Below are 24,224 nucleotides of genomic sequence, written 5' to 3'. Positions count from 1 at the left end.
GATAAAAAAAAAAATAACAACAACAAAAAAACTACTCGCGTTCGCGCGTCACAGACGCCACTCTCCCCGCGCGTGCGGCGAAGCAAAAAAGAAAAGAAAAAATAAGGAGGGAAATAAAGAACAGAGAACGCAACAAAATGACGAAGACCAAACCAATAGACGAACGCACGCGTCGCCTATAAGACGGAGCGGAGTCGTTTTTTTCACCCTCACTTTTCTACCCTTTCCCGTTTCCCATCTAACGTGACGATTGCTCCGGGCTACGGCTCATGGAGTCCCCGCTCCTCGCCCACAAGTCGTCCAAGCCACTTAGCGAGCCATCGTCGGAGTCAGCGGTTCCCCTCTGGGCTCGGTAGCGGCGCATTTGTCGTTCTTTTTCCCGCTGCAAACAAATACGCCATTCGTCCGCCTCGTGAAGCGCGCGGGGGCCACCGGTGGAGTCGTCATCATCCCGACAGTGCTCCTCGCCGCCGCCGCCGCCGCTGCGATAATAGCCGGGATGAGGAACGCCAAGATGAAGACGCACGCGCCGCCACTCATACAGGATGCCTTCTTCCGTCACTGCTACAAGAAGTCCCATATCGGGTGACCACGCCAAGCTGCGTGGGATGCCACCGCACGGCACCGGCAGAGTCGCCATGACACTCCACTGAACCGGTTTTTGGCCCGTGAGACAGCTTTTCTTTACGTTCTCATCCTTCTGGGCCGGCAGGCGTGCCGGGGTGCAGGCAATAATTTGAACGAATCCTTCTTCACAGGTACACGATATTGTAGGGCAGCGCGTGTTGTCCACACAAAACGAAGTGCCCACCGACATTTGACGGATACGACATGCGCCCATGATGACTAGCATGGGAACCAACTTGTATTCATGAGGAGTAGATTTGCTTGGCTGAACAGAGAGTACTACCAATCGATCCCGTGGAAATGAGGCGAGTAACATAACAGCGTACGCCGATCTGGTTGAGATTTTACCATCCTTTTTGTTAGATACCATGTTTCCTTCATTGCGTTTCCACCCGCCTCCAAGTGCTGCTGCCGCCCACTTTTTAACCGTGCTTCTCTCATGGGCTTCTTGACCCATGCGTTGGGCGCGTAAAAGGCAATGAAACTGTTGGTGATTCATGGAACTCGCCACCAAAGAAGCCACAGGTGTCCCTTTCTCTACAACGCACCCTGCCACCTTCTCAAATTGTGACTGACCTTCCGTTATTGTAGATGGCATGAACTCTCCCCGCTTCTCATGTTCGAGGTGCGATTCGACGGCGAATTGTCCTGCCGCCGTCGCCGCGCTGTGTAATGATGATGGCGTGGAGAGGTGCGGCACTTGCGGCAGCAATGATTGTGGCAACGTTGTTGGCTGCGATCTTTTTATCGCTTCATTCACATCCTTCACGACGGAGGGGCATGCGATGTCGTCCACTCTACTCACACGGTATCGCCACACGGTGATGGCTCCATGCGCGTCTCCCAGGAAGAGAAACGGATAGGTGCATGGCTCCATTACCAGCGCTGTTGCTTCCACGCGTATGAGTTGCCCCTTGCGCGTCACCGGAAACCCTGTGGAGCTGTTGTAAAGACGAAGCAGGTGATGCCTCGGGAGGGAGACAAGGAGATAGTTATTATTCTTGGGCATAAACCGCACCGCGACCGGCACACCACCGTCGGTGTTGATGCGACGGACTTTGGATGGCGTTCGCTGATTCCACAGTATGACACAGGCATCAGCCCCCGATGAGGCAAAACACGTGCCCACATCGTCAAAGGCAATGTCCGTCACGGCGCCGCTGTGACCGTGAAGCGGAAGCGGACTCGCCGCCGTGGTGCTGACGATATGGCCGGCCTTGACGCTCACCTGCACGAACCACAGTTTGCCGCATTCTGTGCCTACAATGTAGCAGTCCCCTTCTGGGGAGAAACACACCCGCGTGCATCCATCTTTCTCAGGGGCAGAAGCGACCAGCTCGGTGTTCCGCGGGGCCGGCAAGGGCCACGAATCATTACCGCTCCGACTCCCATCCGCTGTAGCCTTCTTCTCGCCACCCTCATGTTTTCTTTCGGCAGCTAGCGGCAACATGCTCAGGTCCACAATACGCGCCTCAGGGGAGAAAAGGTACGACGCATATGGTGCCTCTTCGCCTGCACCAATTCTGTCAAACTCCAACTGTGCCGTGACCGCCGTGCTCTCACTGTGGACACCTGCGACAGCCAGAAGAGCCGAGTGATGTCGCAAATGCGTTGCTAAACTGTTCGCATTTGTTCCACCCTGGCCAAGTGAGGCAGAACCCCAGCGGCGATGAAAATTACTGGAAGCGTTAAGGGTCGATTCATGCCCACGCGCCAGTTCATGAATGTAGACATCGTCCGTAGAGGCATGGGAGGCCGCATATGTGTCCTTTGAACTGCTCCTGTCACTGCGGTCACCCGTCAAGGTGAACGCGGAGGAACTACTCGTTCGTGCATGACGATCATTTTCTTCATCCTGGTGGTCGTCATTGGCGTCGTCGATGTCACCGCACACGGCGACGGCGGCAGCGGCGACAGGATTAGTTGCGAACCAACCCCGCTTCTGACCGCGGTCCGTCCGTTTCTGTCGCCTCTCCCGTCGCTTCTCCACCGCCTCCTGTCGCTGCCGCAGCGTTGGGAGCTGCCAGCGCAGCGGCGGAAGCGGCAAGGCCTGTGCGGTGATGGATGTCCCTTTCTCTTCCTCCTTCACTTCCTGAGAATGATCCTCATGTGCTTGTTCCCGCGTCCGTCTCGCATCCAGCTGACACCTGTCACTGCTCCCCTCCTCGAGATCCACCGAGTGGAGGGAGTCGCTGTGCGCCCACACGGTGCGCTGCCGTGGCGGTGACGGGGTTACGGATCCCGCGTGCATTGCACTCTCCTGCCCGGGATTATCATCACCGCTCACCCGCCCGTGCAATGCAAGCAGCAGTCGGACTCGAAGGATGGCGATGCGCAACTTTTCCCCGCAGTCTTCACTTGCGACTCGTGGTGTCATCATTACGCAGTAAAAAAAAACAACCCTTTTCTCCATGCAAATAATAAAAAAAAAAAAAAAAAAAAAAGAAAACAAATAATAATAATAATGATAATAATAATAAAACAGAGAAAAAAAAAATGGATGCTTCCCCTTTCGGCTACACATGCAAATGTACATGTGCATGTAGTGAGTAAAATTCTATGCTCACAATGCGAGAATATGTAAATGGAAATAAATGTTATGTATTCCAAGTTACGAGGCCGTAACCAAATTATGCCTAATAATAAACAACCACCACCAATAACATCACAACAAAGAGCGATATATACAGCAGTGCCAGTACTCAAAAAAAAAAGAAAAAAAAAAAAAAAGAAGAAAGAAAGGAAGCAAAAGAAGCAGGTCGCTAGAAAGCTAGAGGGATATGCATAGAACGCATCTAAGTCGTTAATTTTTCCTGTTCTCCGCTAATCTCCAGTATTCTTCGCGCTGCTGCTTCAATGGAGAAAACGTGCTCGTCGACCGCCTGTATTTTCCGCAGCTCTGCGGCAAGATTAAAAAGATACTCCGAGTTTGGCCCGCTATCCCCCGAGCTCTCCAATATCTGCGCCGCAATATTCTCCTCCGTCGCGGCCCCCAAATACTCACTGTTTTCCTCCGTCGCCATGTAACACAGGCACAAGGCTCCTTGCGGCAGTGCGAGTGGCTTCCGTGTGTGCAGGTCATTTAACACCACCTCCACGCGCCGATACCCACCACGCTCGCGGTGGTCAAGCTGGGCGAGAATCGCCGTCAGCGCAGTAGGGTCCGACGGCAGTTCATATGCAATGCCCGCCACCCATGAGTCAGGCGCATCGCTTGGCAGAAGTGTCACCACACGCCCGGGTTTACCAGGTGTCCCGCGGTGGTCCGTGCTACCTTGGTAGAAAACACGCCTGTAGCCGGAGATGCAAGACGGGTAACTGCGGGTGTACGCGAAATCCTGCTTCCACATGATGGATCCATATCCAAAGAGGAAAGTAGGCGGCAGTTCAGCTGTCATGTCTTCTTTAGCGATATTTGTCCCGTCCATTCCTTCCCTTTTTTTGTGATTGTTTCAACGCACTCCTCCTGTCTTCCTCTCCCTATTTTTTTTTTTTTTTTTTACTGTCTGTGTGCCTCTTCGTCCCATCAAATATAACCGCGGTAAAAAAGTCGTGAGTCCATACATTGAGAAGAGAGGGACGGGACGGGGGGATGCATGCATGGGTGCGTGACGGCTCCAAGAGGAAATGGGGCAGTCCACTCTGCACATGTGGGGGCGAGAGAGAATGGGTTCAGAAGCCTCATTCACACACACACAAAAAAAAAAAAAAAAAAAAAGAGATTGTGTATTGACATCTTCCAGTTTCCTAAGCACCTAATATGTGAAAATATACATGTATACCCGCATATATAAAATAAATAAATAAATAAATAAATAGTTATATTTATAGGGGCAATATATTGCACGGGCATCAATGGATGGGCATTTCTTCTTCTTTTTCTTCTTATTGTTCCTTCACCCCTTTGCAGCGTGTTCCCCTTTTTTTCAAATCCATTTCCAGCAACCATGAACCTCTTCCTTCTTGTTTCACATCTGTACATTTGGCAATTGGCAAAACAAACAAACAAACAAACAAACAGGAAACCAATAAAACAAGAAAAAAAGAAAAAAGGATCGTCACACCAACACCGCCACTGCTGCCACCCACCCACCCTCTCCCTCTCTCTCCCTTTTCCCCCTTCAGAAAGATGACATTTCAATCCAAAACCCTCGGGATACACTCCCCTTTTTGGTAGACAAACGGTGTGTTCGCGTACGGCTCGCGTCCTGCCAGCCGCTGCATCGGAAGTCGATGGCACAGTGGACACGGGCGTGTCGCGTCAATTTTGATTTTTGACATGAGGGACACGACGTTCTCCACGTTTTTTTCATCGGCACGTGCGTCGTGTTCTAAACCGGGGGCAAACGATGCCGTCTTTGTGCGTCCAGCGTCCCCTCTTCTGGGGGATGTGATGCTGCTCAAAGTGCTGTTGTGGGTGCGTGAATAAGAGGGCAAGTATTTAGTTTTCACCGCGTTCTCCAATGCCGGTGTGGCGGCGGACGACGGGACCGCCGCCGTGTTTTCCAAAACAAAAGCCACAGAGTCATTCACATCCCGTATGATTTCGCTTGCCGATCCACTTCCTACACTTGCGTCATCAAAACGTGGCATATCGGGAGGGGCAGCACTCGCACCTCCTCGACTTTGTCGCTTCTCCGTGCGGTGGCTCACAAACCCCTTCACATCCTCCAGTTCTGGAGGCTGTGACAACAACGGATTTGTGACGCCTGACAAAAAGGACGTCTGACGACCGACTTTGTTGTGTCGCGGCGCTGCCGGGTCTTTTGTCACGGATGATTTCCTCTGAGAAAGTTGTTGCCATTTGCGGGAGCGGTATGCACGGTATGTGTGTTGAATAATATATGCGGCCTCTTCCTGTCGACTCAGACCATATGGAATTTGTATGTTTACAGTGTCCTCGCCCGTGGCAAGGTCAAGCGTGCAATACGTCTCCGGTGATGACACCACGAAGCGTCCAGCACCACGCCCCTCTGCATTGTCCGTGTCGCTCTGATTTGCGGCAAAAAAGGGGTGTGACATTATGTTCTCAACACGCATGCGCCGCGAGGGTGTGGGATGCAAGAGCCGTGCCAGGAGGTCCCTCGCGTCTGGGGAGAGGGTGGGATCGGGGGGACGGATGCGGTTGTACATAATATTCTTCGTTGTGTTGGCACCATCGTGCGGGTATCGGCCGTGGTGCAGCATGAAATACAGCAACACTCCCATGGACCACGCATCGGCAAGGTAGGGGTCATATCCTTCATTCCGCAGCACTTCCGGTGCGACTGTGTGTGTCGTTCCGCGAATATCATGACACATTTCCCCTTTTGGGAAGTATGCGCAGGAGACAAGGTACCCAATCTTCACCTGATCCCGATCATTTACCATCACATGATCCGGGGCAAGTCCGAGATGCACGACATTGTGTTCATGCATGTGAAGTAGCCCGCGGACCACCTGGGCGTAGTAATGTTTGGTTTGCTGAATGGGAATCATAACACGATGCCCGGAGGCCGTTTCACTAGTGTATAGCTTCGTCACCTGCAGCGGGGCGAACAGCTGCATGAGAATATACAGAGAGGTCTGAGTCTCAAAACATTCAACCGTCTCAATGAGATTCTCGTGTTTGGGCAGCGTGCGCATGACATTGATGGCATCCCGGGTGCGGTCCCACATCCACTGCGCCTCGGCCAACACACTCTTGTTGTAGATGCGCACCACGTACTGAGCCCCTGTCACAATGTGCGTGCAGAGACGCGTTCGACAGTCAAAGTAACCGGATGCAAGGACCTTCCCTAATTCATACTTCCCCACAATTTGCTTGCGGTACGTCGTCATATGTGGAGGGTAACGGGGGGGGTGAACAAACAAATAAATGTGCCCTTCTTCTCCCTTCTGGTTTGTAAATGACAGTACAGGGGAAAAAAAAAAAACCCACAATCCAAAGAAAATACCACCACCACCACCGACAACGACAACGACAACAGCAACAGCAACAGCAATTTGGGTAGCATTCGTATATATATGTATATACATTTCATTATTTGCTGTTTACTTTACTTGGCCATTTTCCCTCTCTCGTTTCATTTACCGTGGCAGCTCCCTCCCGTCTAAATCACTGTAAACCTTTCCACGCACCTCATCACGGAAGCCGTTGTATCGGTTCATCGCCTTTTTCTGCACACGCTCAGTGAGGGAGCGATCGCCATACGTCGTGGCACTGTTGGGATCGTTTTCGTCTTCCACCTCGCCCTCCATTCTGTACAGTAGCGTCTTCTCCACCTCCTGCACCAACCACGCCGCCACCGGCTTTGCCACGGGAGGGTCTACGCCAAAACACCGTTTGAAAAGTGTACCAGGGTCAAAACGCACAACTTCTGCGTTGTTGGGCAGTGAAGGGGTGCTCCAGAGCATCTGTCGGTAAACAGACCCACCGAGGCCCTGCATGTTGACCTCGCGGGCAAGCGACAGACGGTGCAGTGCACTCTCATTGTCAAGGAACCCGTCCACTATCCGTGATGTCGGGTCAAGGAGTGTTGTTCCCGTGTCCTGCAGCGTCAGGTGGAAGCCAAGGCCGGGGACGCGTAGTTCGTAGGGCGCGGTGTAGCGGTCCGCGGCGGCGTCAAAGGTGGCATCTATGCAAACGTCATTCTTCCAATCGAGGTTGACGGAAAAAATTTTCTGTGGGAGCCTCCCCCAACAGATGCTCCTGCAGATGGAATTTGCCATCCATGCGGTGCGCTGCCAGTGAATGCGGTCCATCACGGCGACGCGAAGGCTCAGCGTTGGATGCGGCGCGGGGTCAAAGCAACGCTCCAGCCATGTCTGCTTCAGCGGGTAATTCCTCCCCGCCACAAGCGTCAAAAAACCAAGCGGGACAGTCCCACCACCAGCACCATCGGACGCATCCGCCGTGCCATCGTTTGGCGACTGTTGCCCCGTCGAGGAGGACGCCGAGGTTGTGGACGGACATGTCAGCTCGCCGAACTGCTCCGCCTCATAGCGCCGATGCAGGACACGCTGAAGTTCCGCCAGCGGCATGTACCATGTGACAATGGCGGCATCCGTCGTACGTATCGCCGTCACGACTTGATCGGGGTCAGACGGACTCATGATGAGGTGATCCAGCGGGGCGCGAATGCGTCGTGTGCAGCGGGCGACAGCGGCAGCGGTAGTGCCGACACGCGCCATCAATAAATATAAACACCGACTAATAAACACACACACACAAAATAGAAAAAAAGAAAAATGGCATAAATAATGATACACAACATAAAATCACAGCTGCGTAAATTTTTAGGGAATAAAAAAACTCATAATCCCACAACGCTGAAGATTAACTTTTCTTGTATGTGCACATACGTACGTACACATTGTGTGTACTCCTGTGACAATAGGAAACAAACAAACAAACAAACAAACAAACAAAAAACAAGCAACAGACGCAGCAGTAAAAGATAAAAAAGAAAAAGCAAGACCCCAAACAATAAAAAAAAAAAAGAAAAAGAAAAAAAAACAACAACAAAAATAAAAAGGAAAAGAAACAAACAAACAAACAAACAAAAAAAAAAAACCGAGGAATTCTGACTGTGATGACAATTAATAAAAAATATGTTTATAGCGGAGACATCATGTGTTTTATTCACACATTTTCCCTCGCCGCCTCATGCCATCTCAAGAGCAGAGACTTCTGTCGTTTATAGGTGTCCAATGGACTCTGCCATGAGGTCTTCCTTCAGAGACCGCCACGGTATAAACAATGAAGAGAGACTGACAAATACAAACAACATGGAGGTCCCAATGGATCCGCGCAGTCACACACTTCCAACCCGCACCACAGAGTAGATTTTATTGCGACGGAACCGTAAAAAGGCAAGCACCGTTGTTTCATTTCCCCCCTTTTTCACTTGTCCATACTGCCGCCTCGGGTGGATCGACGCTTCTCAACTGTCGTGGGTCTCCGTGGGCGCGGTGTCGACAGCACCGACGCCAAAGGGGATCCATTGGAATGAATGAACCGCAATTTTTTCAGCTGTAATTGTCGTGCAGGTGCGAACAACCGTGCCGCCAGGGCCTGCCGACGTTCTCTGCCCTTGCGAACAACGATGACGCAGAAAAACACGGCTGTAGAAACAACGCGCCATCGGTGTAAAACCTGACGGGCCGGACTATGATGACTTCTTTTTCTCTGTGTCATCCGCCTCTCTGTGGCGGCTGTTGTGTTTGCTGTTCTTTTCCATTTCTCAAGCCCCGTCATGCGGTAGAGCACGGGAGAGGGGTCTCGTTGCAAAATTCCCACCACGGAAGCTGCAGAGGGTAACGATGGACTTCGATGCTCGTTCCCTCTTGGCAACACTGCCGGGTCCCCGGCGGTGGATGCCGACAACCGCCACCCTCTCAACTCCCGGGAGGCCGTCTCGTTCAGTGTGTTCTGTGACGCGAGCTCTGAAACGAGCAGCGCGAGTTCATGGAGGCTCATCCGTTGTTTGGGATCGCCGTGCATCACCCCCACCATAGAGTGTCGAAGGGCAACGTACGCCGCGTCTTGCCTCTCCCACGTCAATGCAAATGTGAGGGCACCAACGGCAAAGGCGTCACCGGCCACTGTGACATGGCGCCAGCGAGACGACGGATGTTTGGCTTCCGGTGCTACGTAAAATGGATGCGTTGCGCCTCCAGCGGGAACAATGCCGCGTGGGCATGGCCGCACCTCTGAAACCGCAAACCCCGTCACCGACGCATGGCCTTCTGCGTCAAGGAGAACAGTCCATGGTGATAATGCGCCATGCACAACACCGTGTTGGTGCAAAAAGAGCAAACCGTCAACTACCTCCTGCAAAATGCGCATGAGCATGGACGGGGTCAGTTCACGATGTATCATGTGAGGATGGCGCTGAAGGACAGAGACTAGTGGCTGCATGCCGTCCACATATGGGTGCACGAGCAACAGCTCCTGCCGTTCCTCGTCAATAAGCACGTCTGTTACCGGGCTCACATTTGCATGACGGAGACTCAGCAGGCCATAAATGCGTCTTTTCCATGCCGCTGTAAAGGGAATACACGACTTATCCCCGCTTTCCAGAAATTCCGCCGGTGACGCATCGGTCTCGTAGCAATATCGGTAGCGCCGTGTGGTGACAAGGCAGCCGTCAACGGTGTCTCTGGCCAACATGACAATAACCTCCAACCGCCTTCCCCAGTTTAACGGAAGCAGAGTCTTGTACCGCTGTTCCCACTGCGACATTGTGGCAGCGGTCGACGGCACTGTTTTTCCGTCGTCAGAGGCTCCCCATGGAACGCGTCTGTGCGTCTCCACCTCCGCCTCTTCTTCCGCCCCTTCCGCCTCCACGTGAGGGGGCGATGGCTCAGACAAATCAACGGTGATGCTGCCTGTATCCACCACGGCCATGATGGGGCGCGTAACACCACCGCCACCACTACTGCTGCTGCTGCTGCTGCTGCTGCTTTCGGTATCGCCGAATAGAGTTCCCCTCGCGCTCCGTGGCACCGTGGGCCATAAGTCCGAGTGGAGCGGCGTCATGGTGATCGGTCGAATTGGCGGCGACCTTTCGGCATCTTCCTCCTCATCGGACGTGCCGCTCATACCTCCTCCCAGTCCTCGTTGAAGGAGCAGAAAAAAAAAAAAAAAATAAATATAAAAGAAAACACCAAGAAGAAAAAAAAAAAAGGTAAAAAGTGGAAAATAAAGTGTAAAAAATGAGACCACTTTTATTTTTAATTCCCATAAATTTCCCGCCTGCACAACGTCGCCTCTTCATATCCATATCCATATATACATGTATATGGGATATGGACAGGCAACATTTTATGATGATATGCTCAATTCACACGTAGGCGAGTAGGTAAAAAAAAAAAAAAAAAAAAAAAAAAAACAGCAACAATACACACACACACACAGACGTACACCCAAAAGAGAAATAATTCAGAACGTCGGGATCATCCTATAAATAAACAGACACCAGTACATGTATGTATGTGTACATGTGTGTGCAGCTGCCACCGTCCCACTATTCTCCGGAACACATTAAAACAACAACAACAACAACAACAACAACCAATAATAGCAGTAAAAAAATAAAATAAATTTTTCTCCCTCTCTTCCTCCTTTTAAATTCCGTCCTTCCTTACAATGAGCGAGATATTTCACTTTTTTTTTTTAAATCTCTCTCTCTCTCTCTATCGGTGTCGTTATATGTATGTAAGCGTGTATGTGAATGGCCGTCAGTCAAAATGGCTTGCACTTCTTCCTTTTTTCCTCATTCAATATGTTCTTATCTGATAGTCCCCGCTTTGTGTGACGTACCGGACCCACGGCAGCGCCTCGTAGTTGGACCTTTCCATCACCTTCAGGTAGCGCACCTGGAAGCCGGAGGCGGTGAGGAACGGAATCTCAAACTTCACTTGGATGGGTGCCTTCTGAAGAGCCTTTGGATCGCTGCTGCGTACTGACGGCAGATGAAATTTGCACAGGCAGCTGAACTGCTTTCCCCCTCCAGTGTTACGTAGGCTCCAGATGAGTACACTCGACTCTGGCGCGTAGCGGAGTTTCCCCAGAGAACATTTCGCCTCCGGTTTATCCGCATCGCCTGGGATGGGAATGAGGATGTCAATAAAGTCTGCCGTCGTGTTGCGCCGAAATGTTGTGCGGGCTGTGATGTGCATTTCCACCTGCGTCGAACTCATGCTGACACATGCACAGTCCACATGCACAAGTGGGGTGATCTTCTTGCTTGTGCGGTATGTCATGAGGTCAAACTCACCATCGGGTGGGATGAAGGTGATGATGCGGTCGCTCTCAAACTGATCGAGGCGTACACATTGATGGAACTTCACGTCGGCCATTTCGATCAGTCGCCCTTGTCGCCGTGTCATTCCAAGCACAGCCTTGTCGTTCAGGCCGAGCTTCAGCGTGGGCATGCCGGAGAGTCGAACCCGCATCTTCAGTTGGCCCACAACTTCGCTGGAGAGCGTTTCCCCCTCCGGCGACGCGAGAAGGCTGACGCTTTCCACCACGTCTAAAAACACCTCGTTCCTGCGGTATTTGTACTTCCCCGGCATACGCCACGGTGTTCCCCCACCCACACCCGTCACCGCTGCTGGCAGGGCCTTCACAGTTAATTTCTCTTCCGGCATTAAATACGAGATAAGGCCTTCTTGTGTGATATATTCCTTCAATACCTTCGCCTCCGTGTACTGTGGTAGGCCAAAGTCACACATCTCATCCAGAAGCTCATATACAATAACGAAGTTATCCACAACGGTCTCTTCAGAGACACGTTTGAAATATCCTTCAAACACCTTGGTGCATGCATGCATGTAAGCAATTTGCTGTACAGGACATATATTGATCTTACTAACCATCAAAAAGAAGACATCATTCACGCGAATGAAACAGTACGTATGGCCTTGTTCCTCAAACACAGGTGTAACACGAAATTCCTCTTCGTCCAGAACACGGCGTTGAAATACCTCCGGCGGGTTCTGCTGAATGTCGCCACGGTACGAGCGGCAGATGAGCGGGGCACCCTTGCTGTCTAAGATGTAGAACACTGACGCCATTTGCGTAGCGTCCAGAACAAGCAAACCAACTACAAACAATAAATGTAATACAGGGGGGTGGGGAAAGATTAAAAAAAAAAAAAAAAAAGAAAGGGACACAACCACATCCAACAAACAAATAACATCATCCTGTGTGTGTATATATATATATAAGAATTTTATGTATTGCTTCTTAAATTGTAAGTACACGATGAAGATGCAGGCACACTGTACCCCCATACACCCCTTGTTCTTTAGTCCATTAAAAAGCCCTTGCCCATCGCAGCTCAACACCACACATTCTAAAATTGTTTTCTCATCACACAGCAACTTCACCTACCGCCTCACGTCCATCTGCATTCTCCGCATTATGTTCCGTCATAAATTGGACACCCACACCAGATGTGCAAAGTGGAGGCAGAAACGTCATGTAACGCGACAAATTCCATCGTAAAAGAAGCATAGTTTTATGATAATTCCTACGGTTCCATGCAAAAGGTCAACAATAAGCACGTCGATCTTGACAAGATCCTGCAGGAACATCATGGCAGCCGCGGGCACAGTGCTCACATCGGAGAGGTACACGACACAGCTGTGGTTTGCGACGATGGCGCCAGTGGCACCGGCACTGCGAAACGCAACGCCACGACCAAACACAAAACCAGGAGCCACGTACCCCGCACCGTGCTCCACCGGTACAGCATGGAAGTTGAAGTCGGCACCAAGCGCGGGGATGCAAAATGGCGTCGACGTGATCGTGTGTGAGGAGCAGGGCGTCAACAGTCTGCACTTGGTGCTTTGCAAGCACGCGGAATTACACGTCGCGAAATGTCTTGCCGCAGTCGATAAGAACACGTCTCACGCCACGACCGTCACCGCTGCTGCCGCCATGAGGTGATGGGACCGTAATGAGGAGGCTGACGTTGTTGCGCCTGTTTGGCCCCTCCGCATCCCGCATCGCCACGGCACACGCGCAGTTGCCTGAAAGATGCCCAATCACAGGTACGCCGGTGGAGCAACCGCTTTCCCCCCACCCACACAAAAACACACACAAAAAAGACTGATAGGCGACTCCGGGCTTCAGGCATAAGCTAAGACATCCTCTGGCTGCATGATGGTGCCATTCACCAATACATCTTCACACCCACGGGTACGAAGGAATCAAACAAATGCAGAAATGCTCACATCATGTGCGGCGACGCATTAAAGCGCAAAAACGCACAGTCACGTAAGGAATATTGCAAAATGGAATGCAATCACCTGCTCCTTCCCCAACCGCCCTCGCAAAAAAAAAAAAAAAACATCTCATAGCGGCAACAGGATGTGAAGTCCATCAAACCCCAGCTCTACAGAGAGAACATTGCTGCCGCATTTGCCGCTGCATCGCAGTTCTTCCAGTCGTTCTCGTAGCTGCTGATTACCTCGCTCATGCTCCACATCGCAATACATACCAATCGTATACGTGCAAGTCGGCTGAAGAGACGCCACAAGCTTTATCACATCATCCATGCAGTAGTGCGTTTCGTACCGATAACCGGGTCCGTGCAAAAGATCAACAATAAGCACGTCGATCTTGACAAGATCCTGCAGGAACATCATGGCAGCCGCGGGCACAGTGCTCACATCGGAGAGGTACACGACACAGCTGTGGTTTGCGACGATGGCGCCAGTGGCACCGGCACTGCGAAACGCAACGCCACGACCAAACACAAAACCAAGAGCCACGTACCCCGCACCGTGCTCCACCGGTACAGCATGGAACTTGAAGTCGGCACCAAGCGCGGGGATGCAAAATGGCGTCGGCGTGTCGTCTGGCAATGTAAACAGCTCCAGGGCGGTGGAACGGCGTGTCCCAATGTTGTTTGTCAGACCCGCACGCTCGCGCTCTTCGGCAACACGCTGCATGATCGACTCATGCTCCTCCGCGGTCCGTGGCGCGAACCCCATCACGCGGCTGTTGCGGTGTATGTACCCAAATTGACACCGCAGCGCATTCATCGTCTTTGCCGAGGCATAAGTCGGGATGTACTGCTTGACAAACCAGTTATCGTGGCCATCTAGCGACATTCGCTGCAGGTCGCGCATGTCGTCCAAACCACCCACGGCGTCGACGTGATCGTGTGTGAGGAGCAGGGCGTCAACAGTCTGCACTTGGTGCTTTGCAAGCACGCGGAAGTACGCGTCGCGAAATGTCTTGCCGCAGTCGATAAGAACACGTCTCACGCCACGACCGTCACCGCTGCTGCCGCCATGAGGTGATGGGACCGTAATGAGGAGGCTGACGTTGTTGCGCCTGTTTGGCCCCTCCGCATCCCGCATCGCCACGGCACACGCGCAGTTGCCTGAAAGATGCCCAATCACAGGTACGCCGGTGGAGCAACCGCTCCCCACAATCGTGAGCGAGAAGGTGCTGCCGTCCATATTTGACATGTTTTTCGTCAAACAGCAGCTTGTTTATTCGATGCACACTAGCTTTTATGCTGCTCACTTCCTTCTAACTTACTCCCTGCTACCACCACTTTAGTGCAAAAAAAAGGAGAGAGGCAAACGCCTATTTACCCATCCAAAAGTGTTTCTTCTCCCCTTTTTTTTTTCTCTCCCATGCACGCATATGCGTGCATGCAGCTGAAAACAGGCGCTGCGTACTCACCCTCCTAAACTACTGTCTTATTCTACTTTGCTTTTCTACCTTCTTTTTTCTTCTTCTTTGGCTTTTTGATGGCGCGGGCCTCGTCCCACACGAGGGGTCCTCTCAAGTTGGCTGCATTCAACGTTCCGCCTCGGACCAGGCAACGAGACAAACACCGCGCTCGTACCACGCCCGCATCGGCGAATGGACGGGGTCCACTGTGAGTTCCACCACTTCAAGCATCGAATCTCGTCGGGGGTTCACGTAAAACGGTGTCGCGAAGCATCTACTCATCGGGTTTTGCGACAGCAATCGCATCAACAGGGACGTCTTCGACACGGGCAACAAAACTTCATCCGCTGTGGCCGCCGGGATCGGCTCCCAGGAGAGCAAAGCGCCGACAGGTGTGGAGGAGGTACCGGATGTGGCAGGGAGAAGTTCACACGTGCCACAATTCGCTTCAAGGCGGGCGGAAAAAAGTGTGAGACCGACAATGTGCCACGTGTGAGACTCTTCAATGTTGTTTGCAGCGTGGATTTGCGCCGCTTCCTCCGACATAAGTTCCAGCCGCAGCTGCAGCTGTTCAAGCGAGCGATGTTGTCGACGTGCCGCCTGCTGCTTTGTCGCCGTAAGAAACGCCCCAGGCCAGAAAAGAAGACCAAGCGAAAGACATTTTTTACCAAATGTCTTGTTTTCCACAGCCTCATGCATTAATTGGGCCTGCGCAACGCGGCTCCGGAAGTCAGAAATCCACTGGTCGGCTGTCGTTGGAAATGTGTGGTAGGAGCGGGCCCAGCGTGGTGGCACCTGGTCCATCAGCACATGGTCTATTAGGACACGCTGTGTCGCTGTTGGGTTCCGTGATCCAGCACAGATATCTTCCAGCGCTTCAAGATCGTCAAGAATTTCACCTAGGCGTTCCAGCGCAAAGGTGTACTCCCGCTGTATGGCTATTACCGTAGGCTCCAGGCTAGTATTATTGCTTGACGTGGTCTCCACTGCTGCCGTTGCAGAAAATGAAGTTGTCACGGTAGTTCTTTGCGGTCTCATGCACCCAAGTGCGGTGAGCGAGTGACGCCACATTTTGCAGAAGCGTTGAATTTTCTGCCCCCAGCGTGTCTCCCCAATGCTGCGTGGTGCGGCCTGCTGCACAAAAAGTTCCTCCTCATTGTCGGTATTTGTGCCGTCATTGTCCCCCTCCTCGATGAGCCTCACAGCCGCCAGACGCTCAATCGTCGCGACTGCGTGCTGCGCCGACATGACGCGTGAAGCACTGGCAGGAAGGCGCGCCCACAACGGCGTCTGTGCATCCGGCAGCGCTCGCACCCACTCTTGCACATCCTGCAGCGATTCGATCGAACGACATCTGAGACGGGAGTTGATTTCATCGTCCTCCGTTAAGGCAAAAAAGCGATCATCATCGAAAACAGCCGCGCTCATGAGCTGTGAACATAAGAAGTCAAGAAGCAGCTGATCGAACTCGTTGCTGATTTTACCGCCGTATAATGTTGTCCCAATAATTGTTTGCAGTGCTGGCCATGGGACACTGGCGCGGTCAATCCCTTTTTTGCCGTCCATACCACTGCTTCTACTAGTAATTCCCACCCAACTGTCCACGGTCTGTAAAATACGCCAAAACTCGGTGTCATTAAACTCATACTGCGTACTCCACCCCATAGGAATGTACAGTAGCCGTTCCATAACTACCGCATGCAACCAGGCCGCGGCAAGGTAAATGCGCTGAATGTCTACAGGCTGCTTCGCGAAACTGGAGTGAGGCTTTAACGCTCCCACTGTCTGCAACAAAGATGACTTCATCCCAGGCGGAGGCTCGTACACTAGCACCACAGATGCCTCTACAAGGCTCACAGGAAGCTCCACCAGCGACTCATCAAAATGTTTCGTACGGCTGTTATTACTATTATTTCTACTCGTAGCAAAACTGCTGCCAGGAATGCCTGGGGCGGCCTCAATTGAGAGAACGAGACGAAAGTTACGGTGCAATCGTCCCTCCGACCGTTCTCGATGCAGCCATTTTTCCACAACATCGGCGTATGCCCGTGCGAGGTGAATATTCTTCAAAAGCACCCATGTTCCTTCTACCATAGCGTCTTTCAGATAACGCCCCGCCATGTCCAGTCCGGTGGAACTGCCCATCACAGCGACCCGCAGCGGCACATCCAACGCCCGGGCCAACGCCTCCAACGTCAACGTCGGATCGCTGCCGGCGTTTGCCACCAGAATGAGTGGTGTGCTGTCGGAGAGTTCTGCATGCACAACGGCAAGATCAGGTGCCTCCGCTGTAAAAAAGGAGCTTTCATTGATCTTCTCATCCTTTTTTTCGTCCGGATCTCCGCCAAAAAAGCGACGAAGAAATTCCTGAACGGCTGGCGCAAATGCATCCCGGCGTGTGTAAAACAGCAAAAGGGCAGCGGTGAATGCACGACGGGTGTACTCCCGATGATCGCGATGGCCGGCACGGTTGCATTCACTGATGTTAAACGCCGGCATTTCCTCGGTGTACGGTGCGGCGGCCTCAAAGTACCCCCGCCATGCCTCCGCGTGTCGCGGATTCAACAAAGACGCCCGCAGCTCGGCAAACAGTGGCCGTTGCAACAATGCCGCAAGGGCTAACTCCGAAGAGGACGCACACACACCGCACTCGCGTAAAATGACTGGTACCGTATGCGACGCAACGTCCCTGCCACCCGCGAAGGCAGTCATGTCGCGTGCGTCCTTTGCAGGGTTGTGCAAGACATCTTCAAACCAGCCCCATTCCTCCACGGTGATTTGGCGTCCCACGCGGTCATCAATCCCACTACGCAGTTTACCAAGTAGGATGGCAAGTACAAGATGGTCCTGCACAAACATCCCGCGTCGCACCCGTTGGTGAGCAAGGTTAAAAACGTGGTGTGTTAGTACCTGCAGACGTGCTGCATCCTCTTCTCGCTCATCAACCCTACTGACATCCGTGGAACGTGCAGGGAGTGCTGCCAAAGCGTCGGCAAGAAGACGAAAAACAAAGTCCACATTAAACTGATACAACCAGTGCAACCGTGAGAAACGACGCAAGGCAAAGTACATTTTTGCCACTACCTCCGCGAGCGGTTGGTACTGCGCCTCGACCTCCGTGATGGCTTGCATGGATGCTTCGCTCTCCGCAATGCCGGCTTTAAGCGACTCGGTTTCTCCTTTCAAACGCTCCAATGCGACGGTTAAGGCGTCGTTCTCTAGCAGACTCCCTTCGCAGTGTGCAATGGAGGTAAGCAGCTCCTGCTCCAACACCCGCAGCCTCAGCTGGTACTCCCCCTGCGCACGCAAAATGTTCGCCCGACGAACATCCAGCTCAGAGTGTTCATGTAGCATTAGACGACTTCGGCACTGCGACTGCAGCGATGACTGTGTCACGGTGAAGTTGATGAGGCACACCTGTCCGGCCATACCGGGAGATGGCTGATAGTGTGAGTCACGCGTCACGAGAAAAAGACGAAATGCCGCCGCAATTTCCACGTCTTGTGTCCCCAACCGCGTCAATGCATGGCCCCTGACGCGGTGTATTTCTTGATTGATGAGAGGGCTAAGTGCTGGATCAATAAATTCTGCATCCTGCATAAGAATGGGGTAACCAAAGCGCACCGCCATGTCCAAATGTTTCAGGTATCCCGTCTTGCTAAAGCTTGTCGTGTTTATTTTATCCTTCGCATACCGCTGCAAAAGAAACGTCACCGCAACACCATTTGGGTCAATAAGAAGCGGGTAACGCTGGCAACGACTAAGGATCATTGCATTCTCCACACAGAGATGATCCTTGAGCAACCCATACTGCTCCCATGAAAGCCGCTCCTGCGGTGTCACAAGGTATTCCACAACACTGCGAAAATCTTCACGAAAAGGGATTTGCAGCTGCTGCAGGCACTGACGCCAGCGGGGAAAGAGCAAAGACTGCCGCGCATGCTCGTCAAAGTAGCCAAAGTATGCCAGCGATGCGGCGGCAAGGATACAGTCCCCTAAAATTGTACGCACTTCGGAGTCAAAACCCATCGCCTCGGTTTCCCAGCGCCCACGTTCGTCAAACAATTGCCGCAGCAGTGTTGTGGCCCGTTCACAGCGCGCGGCAACTCCGTTCATCGTGTTTTTGATTGCCGCAATCTCCTCTGTCACCTCCTGGTATCCCTTCTTGAGCTGCAACAGCGATGCCTCCATGGTCGCAATCTCCACCTCGGTGCGCTGAAGCTGGGCACGTTTGGCACCGTGGACCTTGGTAAGATGATCAATCCGGCTTCTCAGTGGTCCTATGGCGGCTAATATCGCCGCATAATTTACTTGCGCCTGCACCCACTGTAGCAGCGGACCAGCTGCCTTGGATGCACGCCGCGCTGCCTCGTATGTAAAATCCTCCTCCTGCAACATTGTACACACCGTCAGGCGCGCTTCCTCTGTGATGCGGCGGGGTTCAAAGGCCTTCACCCCGGCGAGAAAGTCGTCACGACGAATGTGGTGCTTGATAACATCCCACTCATCTGCCCTCTTTTCGCCCATGACGACAAGCACGGCCTCCAGCACACGTTTGACCATCTGCGGTGGGGTTGTGTAGGCACGAATCTCGCGGAGGTACTCCGGTTTAATAGTGTTTAGTGCAACCTCCGCCTCCCGCAGTGCCGGTTCCACCTCTGACAACTGCTGTTGAACCCGCGCCTTGTCGGTGACTATCATCTCCTCCTCTTCTTGCAGTTGCTGACGAAGACGTTCAGCCGCCTGCTTCTCCTGCTTTGTTGTTTCCGTGTCCGTGACAATGCAATCCAGCATCGTCTGCGCCTTTTTACTATTCGTTGCTAGCACGGCCTCATGCTCGCGTAGTTTGGCTCGCTGCTGTTCAACCTCCTCCGACGCCGCATCCAGCTTGGCAAGACCAGTGCGCAAGTGTAGAACCTGCTCCTTCGATCCACCCCGCTTCTCCTCGTACAGGAGCTGTAACTGCTGCACACAGTCGGAAAAGTGACGCGGCGTTATAAATGTCCCTTGATGCGCATTCTGCAGTCGCACCACGCGGTTCACCTCATCCGTGATTTCATGTATGCCGCAGATGGCATCGGCCAGTGCATCGCGTGCCTCGTCCTCGCGTTTCTGAAACGTCTTCTCAAAGGAGAACATGATATCAATCGGTTGTGTGAGCCGACGTGTTACCTGATGGCGTGTGTCACGGTCCCAGTCTCCAAACCAGTCTATGGTGCAACGGTTAAAGAGAGCTGGACTCGACACGGCACGACTCACAAATTCCCCGGAGGAGGGGTCAATCGTAAAGATGACGTGGAGATTGCGTTTCACATTACTCAGAAACCAGCGATATAACTCTTGCTCGGATTTGGTGTCAACATAAACGGCAGAGTCCATCGTATCAAGCGCCTCCCGTTGCGGGGCCGAGATGCCATGACTACTGGCTGCATCCTCTGATTTGCTGTGGGATGAGGGCAACATCGACGTTTGTTTTTGTTTTTGTTGTTGTGGTTGTTGTTGGTGTCGCCCTTGTGAGTCATCATCGTCTTCCTCCTGTGGCAAATTCTGCGGCTTGTTGCTTGCCTTGAGGCACTGCTGCGCTACAACGCTCTCGCGTATTTCCTCCATAAGTTTCCCCCATTCCTCGCCGTCAAACAGGCCGGGAACCTCACCCGACGCCAGGAGGGCGTTCATGTACTCTAAGAAACTCGCCTCCATGATGTTGCTGTCGTCGAAAATAAAGCATATGCGCTCCAGTTTACATCCGACACGTCGCAGTATGTCGCGCAGGTCCCGTTCATAGTCGTCCAGTTGATAATTGCGGTGAACACCAAGACGAACCGCCGTCATGCCGTTCATCCACGCAACAAGCCGGGCAATGATTGTTTTCCCCACACCAGAAGATCCCGCAATCAACATGTGGCCCAACGGCTGCTGCAGGACACGATTGATGCGTGTGACATGATCGATCATTGCATCGTAGACAACAAGTGCGGTGTCCACTTCCTCCTCACAGAACGCCTCCAGTTTCTGTTCGATGTGTGCACGCAACTCGTCCCGTGCGTTCTCCATGTACGAGGGCCGCAATATTGTAGAGTACAACACGGGCCGCTGAAGAGAAGGTGGATAAACTGACGCCAAAGTAATTTCAGGGAAATGTGTGGTGAAGGCGCGGTCAATGGTGGAGTCGGTCCAATCCCGCTCCTCACGCTCCACCAACCGGTCCTGAAAGATACGTAATCCCTCGTGTACGGAAAGACGCACAAGTCCCTCCACACGCAACTTGTGTCGCTCAGACTCCTCCCACGTCAGGAAGGCACTGTGGACAGCACGTGCCCAGCGCGAGAGGTCACGTGGGGAGTAGACATAGTGCGGTTGCTGCCATGAAGTGAAGTGCACCTGCGTTGCCGTGTACACGTCCACCATAGCCGACGCCAACTTTTCCGCATGCGAACTCTGCAGCTGGGCGTTAAAGGCAAGAATGGCACGACAGTATGACGTGTAGATGATATGGAGACTTTCTTTTGTAGGGAAGTCCACAAATAAAACGGGTGCAAGTCGCAAAAACCGATGTGAAAGTGGCACGCGTCCCGCATCAGTCGGTGGATTACAGGCGCCAATCACCTGTACCCCCTCAACGGTGATCCATGCATTGTCACAACTGCGGTAATAGCCGCGCCGTTCAATTAGTTGACGCAGCAGTTGCACAACGGACTGAGTCCCGTACTGATCCAACGCCGGAAGGTTAATCTCATCACAAAACAATAAAAGTACTTTGCCACTGGTGGGAGACATAACAGGGCCACGTCTCGTGTTTTGTACACTGCAGTACTGCTCCAACGCACGAATAATGTTTTTTGGCTCTGTTCCACTTGAAAAGTTTAAAAACACTGCATCATATTCGGAGGACTGGAGCAGAATCGATGCAATTAACATCGTCTTGCCGGATCCAGGCGGTCCACAAAGAATCGCCGCGTTACCTCCGGCAATCCACGCCCGCAGGATCCCCTCATGACGACATGTGTCAACCGTAGGAATGAGCACATCGTTTGCTCCCATCTGATCGGCCGTAATGACAGTGTCCTGCACACGTTCACGGAAAGCACGCCACTCACCGATTATGGGGTCCGGCTCAACATCCAGCAATGAAAGGCCGTTGGCCAATCCCCCGCCAAATGCTGATCCCACAGCAAGAGATAATTCTTCCATCCAGCGTCGACGAAGTTCATGGCTTAGTGAGGCCGTAAATCCCCATAAAATGGCGTATTGAAGCACGTTCGCCGCGTACTTTTCCAGAATATTCATCGTGGGCAATTTCCCCTGTTGTTCACGCAGCCTCCAGATGCGAGAAACCCCATCAAGCAACAAGGACTGTACGCTACGTAGCATTTGTAGGTCATCGTGCTCCATAATACCCTGCTTCCAATACCGTTCACTGTGGATGAGCCGGACGGCAAGTTCCACCAGGCCATCTTTGGCAAAGGCAGGGGCCCACACATTTGCCATGGATATCTGCAGCTGCAGTACATCCCGATCCACATCCGTGAGAGCGCTCGAATACCACAATGATGTCTCCTTCTGGCTACTTTGGTCGCTAGGGGTAACGTGTTCTTTGGACGCAGCAACAGGGATATTACTTGCGGGACTAGCGGTCTCTCTTTCTATTTCTTCCGGTTTTATTCCCTGCGTTTCCTTCAACGTGTCTACAAGCATCTCTCCGCGATCCACACCAATGCGTTGGACCATAAAACAATTTCCACCCGATCGCGTCTTGTAATCCTCACCATCGTAGGCGACACTAGCAAGTTGCTTTTTGCCGTGCCTATCAATCAATGGGGCACGGTAGAAGACATTGAAGTGACGGCTTAGGACACTGGATATTGGGACGGTACCGCGATTAAACCAAATCATACCGCAGCGTGACACCGTCGCCGGCGTCGCATAGCGCAGGTCTTGAACCTCAAACACAATACGCACAGAAGGCGGTAAACTGAGACGCTCGCCGTTGGGTAGGGTGTAGATTTTATTGTCATCCAGAAGGGAGTTTAGGTTCTCTACCCAATGAGGGTCGACGTCACCATCAAAAACAATCCAATGCTGCTGACGTGAGCGGTCACCGCCCATCTCGTTGTTGACGATACGGCGAAGAATCTCCGTAAAGACACCGTCCCTCCACTCCCGTGTGGTGGCTTCAAATACGCCAAAGAGTTCTGCCTTGCTCATTGCCTTGGGATCAATCACGTATGCATGCGCCTCTAGTGGACCACTTCGGTCCGTACCCTCTTTGACACCACTTACATCACCCTCATCGTCATCACCATCATCACCTGCCACAGGGAGTCGCGCCATGGCGCGCAGCAGCGTCTTCCAGCAGAGCGTTTTCCCCGTACCACTTGGTCCAACCAACATGAGGCCGTGTCGCATCTTGCGTGTGTGGTAAAGCTGACAGATCTTCTCAACCCACGCTGGTGTTGGAATGTAGTGGGTGGCGCGGCACACTTCTTCAATTGCCGCACGCAATTTCGTCATGGCTGCACCAGGGAGTGGGAGTCCTGGAAAAAAGTCCCGCAACAAGGGGTAAAATAGGGCCAAATCCTCTGTCACAAGACGAGGCGTGATGCTGCTGATGAGACTCTGCAACACCATTTCACCCTCCACCTCCTCGAGGCTCGCCGCGGTGACTGGTGCATTTAAATTCGTGACTGCGGCGTCGCGCGAGGACCTTCTGAGATTCCCTGCCGTCACGAGAACAGACTTCAGAGCACGAAGCCCAAAGTCGTAGTGCGCCTGTTGAGATAATTTCTCTAAACACAAATGAAAGAGCGGTACAATTTTCCGAGATAGCGCCTCTGCAGTACGAAAGCCCTGAGCAAACAACATGACCTCCACGATGGTCTCACGGTCCGGTGCAGCCATAGTCATGGTGCGGAAAAGTTGTTTCAGGTTCCCCGGCAAGTTTGAGCGGCCGGCAAAGCCTGGGTTCATGGTGATAAATAACGCCACACTTTCCCGCAGTGGTACCGTCTGCTGTGCGAGCGTTACGGTGTTGGACTGGGCTCGAAGTGCCTCCTGGATCGTCAGGATTTGCTGCGATACGGCAGACAGCACACGCTCCTCGAGTCGGTTAAACTCATCAAAACAACCCCATGCGCCCACTTGGCAAAGGCCGAGGAAAATACGGCCAACAGCGTCAAAATCAAAGGTTTCATCACAATTGAACACCAGCACGTGTCGGCCAATTTGCGTGCCAAGCGCCTTCACAGTCTCTGTTTTCCCAGAGCCGGCAGGGCCAATTGGTGATCCACCAAGACGTGCGTGTAGTGCCTGTGTCATGGTGAGATAACAGCGGTCGGTGAGGGTGGTCTGCACAAGGCGCTGGTACCATCCAAGGTACTCAAAGCCGTGACGAAAGGAGGCGTCCGCCATTCGGCAA

The 24,224-nt window shown here is 52.6% G+C and overlaps 8 protein-coding genes across 8 annotated transcripts, besides 18 other annotated features; all 8 read right to left on the bottom strand.

Moving 5' to 3' along the window:
• Nucleotides 1–24,224: part of a sequence feature (heterozygous, Esmeraldo-like haplotype) that runs on past the window's edge.
• Nucleotides 239–3,169, bottom strand: Tc00.1047053510533.90 (hypothetical protein, conserved; the record flags this gene model as incomplete). Its single annotated transcript, XM_813811.1, has 1 exon — nucleotides 239–3,169. The coding sequence occupies one exon, from the start codon at nucleotides 3,167–3,169 to the stop codon at nucleotides 239–241; it is 2,931 nt and encodes a 976-aa protein (XP_818904.1).
• Nucleotides 3,050–3,078: a microsatellite.
• Nucleotides 3,079–3,107: a microsatellite.
• Nucleotides 3,108–3,124: a microsatellite.
• Nucleotides 3,332–3,368: a microsatellite.
• Nucleotides 3,423–4,055, bottom strand: Tc00.1047053510533.80 (hypothetical protein, conserved; the record flags this gene model as incomplete). Its single annotated transcript, XM_813810.1, has 1 exon — nucleotides 3,423–4,055. One exon carries the CDS (start codon nucleotides 4,053–4,055, stop codon nucleotides 3,423–3,425), a length of 633 nt encoding a protein of 210 aa, XP_818903.1.
• Nucleotides 4,109–4,129: a sequence feature (AT_rich).
• Nucleotides 4,325–4,345: a microsatellite.
• Nucleotides 4,421–4,445: a microsatellite.
• Nucleotides 4,623–4,647: a microsatellite.
• Nucleotides 4,765–6,447, bottom strand: Tc00.1047053510533.70 (protein kinase, putative; the record flags this gene model as incomplete). The annotated part of the gene is made up of 1 exon (XM_813809.1): nucleotides 4,765–6,447. One exon carries the CDS (start codon nucleotides 6,445–6,447, stop codon nucleotides 4,765–4,767), a length of 1,683 nt encoding a protein of 560 aa, XP_818902.1.
• Tc00.1047053510533.60 (hypothetical protein, conserved) lies at nucleotides 6,697–7,800 on the bottom strand (the record flags this gene model as incomplete). The annotated part of the gene is made up of 1 exon (XM_813808.1): nucleotides 6,697–7,800. The coding sequence occupies one exon, from the start codon at nucleotides 7,798–7,800 to the stop codon at nucleotides 6,697–6,699; it is 1,104 nt and encodes a 367-aa protein (XP_818901.1).
• Nucleotides 8,008–8,048: a microsatellite.
• Nucleotides 8,098–8,182: a sequence feature (T-rich).
• Nucleotides 8,513–10,213, bottom strand: Tc00.1047053510533.50 (hypothetical protein, conserved; the record flags this gene model as incomplete). Its single annotated transcript, XM_813807.1, has 1 exon — nucleotides 8,513–10,213. The coding sequence occupies one exon, from the start codon at nucleotides 10,211–10,213 to the stop codon at nucleotides 8,513–8,515; it is 1,701 nt and encodes a 566-aa protein (XP_818900.1).
• Nucleotides 10,047–10,075: a microsatellite.
• Nucleotides 10,244–10,297: a sequence feature (T-rich).
• Nucleotides 10,475–10,502: a microsatellite.
• Nucleotides 10,659–10,685: a microsatellite.
• Nucleotides 10,698–10,719: a sequence feature (AT_rich).
• Tc00.1047053510533.40 (mu-adaptin 1, putative) lies at nucleotides 10,891–12,189 on the bottom strand (the record flags this gene model as incomplete). The annotated part of the gene is made up of 1 exon (XM_813806.1): nucleotides 10,891–12,189. The coding sequence occupies one exon, from the start codon at nucleotides 12,187–12,189 to the stop codon at nucleotides 10,891–10,893; it is 1,299 nt and encodes a 432-aa protein (XP_818899.1).
• Nucleotides 12,257–12,277: a sequence feature (AT_rich).
• Nucleotides 13,474–14,598, bottom strand: Tc00.1047053510533.20 (hypothetical protein, conserved; the record flags this gene model as incomplete). The annotated part of the gene is made up of 1 exon (XM_813805.1): nucleotides 13,474–14,598. The coding sequence occupies one exon, from the start codon at nucleotides 14,596–14,598 to the stop codon at nucleotides 13,474–13,476; it is 1,125 nt and encodes a 374-aa protein (XP_818898.1).
• Nucleotides 14,936–24,224, bottom strand: Tc00.1047053510533.10 (dynein heavy chain, cytosolic, putative; the record flags this gene model as incomplete). Its single annotated transcript, XM_813804.1, has 1 exon — nucleotides 14,936–24,224. A coding segment is annotated over one exon (9,289 nt), but the record flags the coding sequence as incomplete, so codon positions are not given.
• Nucleotides 20,279–20,315: a microsatellite.

This window comes from Trypanosoma cruzi, genomic scaffold (genome assembly GCF_000209065.1).
Source record: "Trypanosoma cruzi strain CL Brener 1047053516775 genomic scaffold, whole genome shotgun sequence".
NCBI classification, from domain to species: Eukaryota; Euglenozoa; class Kinetoplastea; order Trypanosomatida; family Trypanosomatidae; genus Trypanosoma; species Trypanosoma cruzi.
Note: the sequence above shows the minus strand (reverse complement) of the source record. Positions and strands in the feature narration are given on the sequence as shown.